Genomic DNA, 7,579 nt, shown 5'->3' on the forward strand with positions numbered 1-7,579 from the left:
TCAGCTCCTGCACCGCCACCTCGTGGACGCGGGCCTCCTCCTCCAAAGCCTTCTTCAACTCTGTCACCTCCTGTTCCCTCTTGGACCTTGGGGGAAGGGAGCGGGGAACAGAATTTCAACGCAGAGGAAAGCAGGGGTGCTGGGGGAGCTGTCTGTGCCTCTTTTTCTTTTTTCTCAAAAACGAGGACCTCACACTACACTCTAAAAGGGATCTGGGTGGTGATGCTGTAGAAGGAGCGTAGTTTTAAGGGCGAACTCCTACTCACCTTTCAAAATCCTGTGCAAAAGGCTCCCCTGCTCAGGGAAATCTCCCTGGCTTCCTCCCAGAGACCTGATTTAGGGGCCTTCTCTTAGCATCCACAATGCCCCATGTGACTCCATTAAAGCACCTCTTGCTCTGGATCAGGCCTGAATCTGCCTCCCTGGAGACTGGGAGCACCCAGGGTTCCCCAGCTTGGCCTAGAGGCAGAGCTCAACAGACGACTGTTCCGTGACGAAATCTCCATGTAGGTGGAGACCTCGCTCCAAGTCCTGCTCCCACCCCCGGCCCCGCACAGGCCTCACCGGAGCTCTTGCTGTGCGTTGGTGGAGTCCAGCGTGTCTTCCAGCTCGCCCCGCAGGGCCTCCAGCTCCTCGCCCAGGTCCCGGCGCTGCTTCTCCGCCTTGGCCCTGGCCACACGCTCGGCCTCCAGGTCCTCCTGGGCCTCGGCCATGGCTGCCTGGGCCTCCCGCAGGGATTTGAGCAGCTGGGCCCGGGCCCCACCTTCGTCTTCAGCCCTGGGGATGAAAAGGGCCATGGAAGCCGGCTCGGTGGCTCAGCCTGTAATCCGGGCCTTTGGGAGGCTGAGGTGAGTGGATAGCCTGAGCCCGCGGGTTCGAGACCCGCCTGGGCAGCGAGACCTCATCTCTACAAGAAATCAAAAAATCAGCCGGGCGTGGGAGCGCATGCCTGTAATTCCAGCTACTCGGAAGACTGAGGCGGAAGGATCTCCAAAGCCTAGCAGGTTGAGGCTGCGGTGGCTGGGAGCGGCCACTGCACTCCAGTCTGGGCGACAGAGTGAGACTCCAACTCAAAAAAAAAAAAAAAGAAAAGAAAAGGGCCATGGAGTTGGGATGGGGGTAGGCAAGGGCAAGGCAGGAGGCCAGATGTGTGGTTCGGGGGTGGCCAGTCCCAGGTTTGAATCCCGGTTCTGCCACTGGGCATGGACGTAACTCTAGAATTTAGATCCTCCGTTTTTTGGTTTGGTTTTTTTTTTGAGTTGGGGTCTCACTCTGTTGCCCAGGCTGGAGTGGCATGATCACAGCTACTGCAGCCTCAACCTCTTGGGTTCAGGCGATCCTTCTGCCTCAGCCTCCTGAGTAGCGGGTGTGCACCACCATGCCTGACTGATTTTTTGTAGAGATGGGGGCTTGCTGTGTAGCCTGGGATGGTCTCAAACTCCCAGACTCAAAAGTGATCCTCTCACCTCGGCCTTCCAAAGTGCTGGGATTAGAGGCATGAGCTACCACACACCGTCTACACTTTCTTATTTAATTCTCACACAGACCCTAGGGGTAGAGACTGCAATCACCCCCATTTTACAGATGAAGAAACTGAAACGAGAAAATGATGTCACTCGAGTGAGGTCACATGGCCAGAAAAGGGAGGAGCCAGGCTTCAAGCCCAGAAGTCAGACGCAAGAATGCGTGTACTTCACCCCCCCACACACACACCATGGACCACCCATTCTGAGCTGCACCCTTGTTCACATTCTAGAACACCTCTGAGACGGGGTGTACCTATACTCAAGGATGTCTTCGACTGTGTGAAGCACAGTACACTAAAAACACCTGAGGTGAGGTGCAGTGACGCACACCTGTCATCCCAGCACTTGGGGAAGCAGAGGTGAGAGGATTGAGAGGTGAGAGGGGTTCAAGACCAGCCTAAGCAACTTGGCGAGCCTTGTCTCTACAATAAATCAAAAAACTAGCTGGGCGTGGTGGCGTGCACCTGTAGTCCCAGCTACTTGGAGGCTGAGGCGGAAGGATCTCCTGAGCTCAGGAGGTGAAGACTGCAGTAGCCTGGGCGACAGAGTGAGACCCCCTGACGCAAAAAAAAAAAAAAAATCTGAAATTCTGAGAGCCATACGCAGCATACAGTAGGTGCTCAATTATTGCGAACGAGTGTAAGAGAGTTATTAAGATTCCTAGCATGGGAGGGGTAGAAGAACCCGCATCATCTTGCTCCTGCTGTGAAAACCTCGTCCCCCCCACCGGGTGGACTCCGGCAGAAGGGGACACCGAGGCTGGGCAGGGGCGTGGTCCGTCTGTGCACCCGCAGTCCCTCCTCCCCTCACCAGGGCCCGCCCCCGCCCCCCACCTGGCCAGGGCCGCCTGCAGCTCCTCCTCCTTGCGGCCCAGCTGGGCGCGCAGCTCCTCTGCCCGCTGCTGCTGCTCTGCCATCTGCTCCTGCAGCTCCGAGCTCTCCCCATCCAGCCGCCGCTTCAGCTTCTCCAGCTCCTGGCGGCCCTTCTCCTCCTTCCGCAGGCGGTCTGCGGCGGGATGGGGCGCGTGAGGGCTCCGGACCCCCACCCCTGCGCCTGGCAGCTCCCCCCACCCCCGGGGCTCCTCCTCTCCACCCGGTGTCCGCAGCCCAGCCTCCCACCCAACAGCAAGGGATGGAGAGACAAAAATGGGAAACCGTTCACAGGGCAGTTAGGTGGAAAGAGAAGGCAACCCAAGTCACCGAGGAGACAGGTAGATTTAGGGATACAAAAAGGACCTAGGGCCAGGCACAGAGGCTCATGCCTGTAATCCCAGCACTTTGCGAGGCTAAGGCAGGAGGATTGCTTGAGCCCTGGAGTTCGAGACCGGCCTGGGCGACACAGTGAGACTTCATCGCCACAAAAAAAGTAAATAATAAATTAGCCAGGGGTGGTGGCATGCACCTGTAGTCCCAGCTAGCCGGGAGGCTGAGTTGGGAGGATTGCTTGAGCCCAGGAGGTTGAGGCTGCAGCGAGCTGTAACTGTGCCACTGCACTCCAGCCTGGGCAACAGAGTGAGATCCCAACTCAAAAAAACAAAAAACAAAAATAGGCCAGGTGCAATGGCTCACACCTGTAATCCCAGCACTTTGGGAGGCAGAGGTGGGAGGATTGCTTGAGCCCAGGAGCTCGAGACCAGCCTGGGCAACACAGCAAGACCTCATCTCTAACAACAACAAAAAAAAGCCGGGCGTGGTGGTGCGCACCTGTAGTCCCAGCACGTTGGAAGGCTGAGGAGGAAGGATCACCTGAGCTTAGGAGTATGAGGCTGCGGTGAGCCGTGAGCCTGCCACTGCCCTCCAGCCTGGGTGACAGAGAGAGACCCTGACTCAAAATAAATAAATACATATTTTTCAAAAAGGACTTAAGGGCAGAGAAGACACTAACCCTTCCTGCACCTCCTTTCTGTCCCATTCGGTGGATGTAACCACAGAGGCCCCACAGCACACGGGCTCTCCCGCCGGAGCATGCACAGACCCTCCCCCAGCTCTCTCGGGGGGCGCTCACCCTCCATGTCCGCCATCGTGGCCTCATATTTGAGTCGGAGCTTGTTGAGGCTCTTGATTTTCTCTTCCTCCTCGGCCGCCTGGGAGGAGAACTCGGCCAGACGCTCCTCCAGCAGCCTCCGCTCCTGAGGGGCGACGGGAGGCGGTGGGTGGGCGGGAGTTGGGCTGGGAGCAGCCCCTGCCCCACCGCAGCTCAGCCCCTGGTGCCTTCGCATCCGCGCCTCGCCTCATCCTCCCTCTGCCCTCCGCCCCTTCCCTCTTCTTCCCATTTCCGGGGCTGCACACCCATCCACCCCCAGGTTCACGCCTGTGAACTGCAAGTTGGCACTCCCACTGCTTGAGATACACCCCCGTTCCCTGACCCGTGATCCCACGGGTGAACCCCGGGGGCTGATCCAGACATTTGCTGCTGTAAACCACACTGCAGTGGACATCCTCGCGCCTGCAAAGTGCTGGCATGATAGGCGTGAGCCACCGCGCCCGGCCTGCCTGTTGGTTTCGAGGGGCTTGTTCCACTGCGGGCCCCACGCAGACACACCCGCCAAGGCACCCCTCCCTACCCCCTGCAGCTGCCCTCGGGGCCCCAACCTTGCTCAGCTTGGCATTCTGGTCTTCCAGGAGCAGCAAGTCCTCCTCGAATTTCTTCAGCTTGGCCTCCGTCGTCACCTTCTCCAGCTGCAGCTTCTGCCGCGCCCCCTCCTCGGCTTCGAGGTGGGTCTCCAGCTCCTGGAGTTGGGAGGAGGGAGGAGTGAGGACCGGGGTGGAGGTGGGGGCTCGTGGCGCAGACGGGTCTACACCGAGGGCGAGGCTGGGAAGAATCAATCCCTTGCCCGTCTTCCCACTTCATTCATTAGCTGAACATGCAATTATTGAGTACCTAGCGTATGCCTGGCTCTGTCCTAGGTACTGAGGATAGACAAAAAATCCCTATTCTTGGGCTGGGCACAGGTGCTCACGCCTGTCATCCCAGCACTTTGGGAGACTGAGATGAGAGGACTGCCTGAGCCCAGGGGTTCGAGACCAGCCCGGGCACCATGGCAAGACCTCATCTCTACAATATATCAAAAACTTAGCCGGGCGTGGTGGTGCGCACCTGTGGTTCCGGCTACTCAGAAGGCTGAGGTGGAAAGATAGCCAGAGCCCAGTAGGTCGACTCCGACTCAAAAAACCCCCCAAATCCCTATCCTTTTGAAAATTATGTTCTTGTGTGGGGGTTGTGGGGGGTACAGATAATAAAAATAAACATAATAAGCAAGTCATATACGTGCGTACTGTCCACTATGGTAGTCACCAGGCACACTGGAGACCCAGATCCAACGTTCTGTCCCACCTTGACATTTAGTGAAAGGAAGAGGGCCTTACACGGCCTCACCACCCGTCCTCCCACTCACCCTGCTCCCACGGATAAGGTCCCCTCACCAATTCTCCCTCCTTATCACAGGACAAGACGTATCCCCCAAGAAGCGTATTTCAGTTCCCTGCCAGCCCACAGAATCATTGAAATGAACCAGCCACATCTTCCACGGCCACCTGGGACCCCCTTCATCTTTTGTTACCACAAAGCCTGACCCCCCCCCACATCTCTTCACTTTGCTCTCGGGCCTCTGTGGTAAGCTGTCTGTCTCCCTCCGCCTGCGAATACTTGTGGCACTCAATAACCTGCCATCAATCTCACCTGTCCAGTATCGAGTGTCATGTGTTGGGCCACCCCCATAACTCTAGGCAACCAAGAGGGTGAAGAGAAGGGGATTAAAACACTACTGGCCAGGCATGGTGGCTCAAGTTTGTAATCCTAGCACTTTGGGAGCCAGAGGCGAGAGGATTGCCTGAGCCCGAGGGTTCGAGACCAGCTGGGCAACATGATGAGACCTCATCTCTACAATAAAAAAAATAATAATAACCGGGCATGGTAGTACACACTTGTGGTTCCAGCTACTTGGAAGGCTGAGGCAGAAGGACTGCCGGAACCCAGCAGGTTGATGCTGGGGTGGTTGTGAGCGTGCCACTGCACTCCAGCCTGGGCGATGGAGTAAAACTCCAACCCCCAAAAAACCAAAAAACACTACTGAGTTCTCAAAATGTGGCCAGTGTAACTGAAGAACTGAACTTTCTGTTTTGATTTGATTTTATTTTTTTATTATTATCTTTTTTTTTTGAGTTGGAGTCTCACTCTGTCGCCCAGACTGGAGTGCAGTGGCCGCTCCCGGCCACCACAGCCTCGACCTGCTGGGCTCTGCTGATCCTTCCGCCTCAGCCTTCTAAGTAGCTGGAACTACAGGCATGCGCTACCATGCCCGGCTGATTTTTTGATTTATTGTAGAGGTCTCACTGCCCAGGCAGGTCTCAAACCCGCGGGCTCAGGCAATCCACTCACCTCAGCCTCCCAAAGGCGTGAGATTACAGGCTGAGCCACCGAGCCCAGCTTGATTTTATTTTATTTTATTTTATTTTAGTGCAAATCCATAAGCATCTCTGAACCTATCTATTTATTTATTTATTTAGAGTCGGGGTCTCACTCTGCCACCCAGGCTGAAGTGCGGTGGCACAATCATGGCTCATTGCAGCCTCAACATCCTGGGCTTAGGAAATACTCCCGCCTCGGCCTCCCGAGTAGCTGGGATTACAGGTGTGTGCCACCATGCCCAGCTAATTTTAAAATTTTTTTTTTGTAGAGACGAGGTCTCACTATGCTGTCCAGGCTGGTCTTGAACTCCCGGGCTCAAGCAATCCTCCCACCTCAGTCTCCCAAAGTGCTGGGATTATAGGTGTGAGCCATTGTGCCTGGCTGATTTTATTTGTTTAAATTTTAAAACTAGACATTCAACCACTGGGAAGCTTTTAAGTATGTTTGGAACAACTTGGGTATGTAAATCTCCTTTTTTTTTTTTTTTTTTAAGAAACCAGGATTTATTGAGAGGACAGAAGAGCTCCCACAGTGGAGGGGACCTGAAGGGATGGCCAATGAATCTCCTTTTTAAATTATAGAAATAGAAATATAGATCAAGTATTTCCAATGAAAGCTTAGCACTTGAATTGAGAAATGCTGCAGTGTAAAATGCACACTGGATTTTACAGGGGAGCCTTGAAGGCCTGTAAATGAAGCTAGGAGATGCAGAGAGGCAGAACACTGAGGACAAAACTTGAATGCCTGGATCCAGCCATACCTGAAGTTCTTACATTCTAGTCTTTTCCATTACTTGAACCAAAAATGTATTCTTTTTGCAAAGTCACTTGGAACGGGGTACTCTACAAATTTGTGGCCAAAAAAGACATGATTTGCAGAAGCAAAGGTGGGTGGGGTAGACAGAGGGGCTGGGGACCTGGTGGGCGTGTGGGGGCCAGACCTGTATGTGCTGCTGCAGCCTCCTCTTCTCGGTTTGAAGTTGACGGCTACACTCCTCCTCCTCACCCACGCGAGCCTCTAGCTCCGTCACCACCAGCTCCAGCTCCTGCTTTCGGGTTGCCAGCCGTCCCCGTATCTCTTCGGCCTCCGCACACAGTTCTGCCTCTGCTCGCAACTGCTCTCCCAGGCGGGTGCGCTCCTCTTCCAGCTGGGGTCAGGGTGGGGGGCCAGTGGTCAATGCTCCGGGGTGGTCCTCAAGGGAGCATCAGGCCCCTGCCGCCCTCTAACCTGCTTTGCTCCTTGAGACCTCCAGGGCAGAAGAGAGGTGTGGGAGACACAGTCCCCTAGCCTACTCCTCTCCTGGTCCCTATCTCAGGATGACTCCACATCCCCCTAATCAGCAAATCAGACTCCTGGGTGTCTCCTTGTCCCTCACCTCCCACAGTCCACCAGTTCCCAGCCCTGTCACTCCCTGGCTCCTCTTCTCTGTCTGCACAGACCCAGCAGGCTCAGGTCTCATCCTCTCCCATCTGGACTCTCCAGCCTCATCCCCAGCCTCCAGTCTCTCTCCTTCTAGTCCATCCTCTAAAGAACCCAGGGGTTGTTCTACCATCTCACAAAAGAAGTTTAGCCAAAAGGAATAATTCAGAAAAAGCAAACTGAAACATTCTCAAGGGGCTCGCCCAGCACTTTTTTTTTTTTTTTTT

At 55.2% G+C, this 7,579-nt stretch overlaps 1 protein-coding gene across 1 annotated transcript in view; it reads right to left on the minus strand.

Moving 5' to 3' along the window:
* Positions 1–7,579, minus strand: part of LOC103252352 (myosin-14) — a gene marked incomplete at its 3' end in the record, with an annotated part of 57,958 nt that overhangs the window by 28,188 nt on the left and 22,191 nt on the right. Inside the window, exons 13-18 of the mRNA XM_021709054.1 lie at positions 6,874–7,080; positions 4,118–4,255; positions 3,531–3,654; positions 2,360–2,531; positions 565–777; positions 3–86 (exon numbers count right to left, since the gene is read on the minus strand). Of these exons, the coding sequence (XP_021564729.1) occupies positions 3–86; positions 565–777; positions 2,360–2,531; positions 3,531–3,654; positions 4,118–4,255; positions 6,874–7,080 (938 nt within the window). The remainder of the gene's footprint in view (positions 1–2; positions 87–564; positions 778–2,359; positions 2,532–3,530; positions 3,655–4,117; positions 4,256–6,873; positions 7,081–7,579) is intronic.

This window comes from Carlito syrichta, unplaced genomic scaffold (genome assembly GCF_000164805.1).
Source record: "Carlito syrichta isolate Samal-C Ts95f unplaced genomic scaffold, Tarsius_syrichta-2.0.1 Scaffold155075, whole genome shotgun sequence".
Taxonomy (NCBI): domain Eukaryota; kingdom Metazoa; phylum Chordata; class Mammalia; order Primates; family Tarsiidae; genus Carlito; species Carlito syrichta.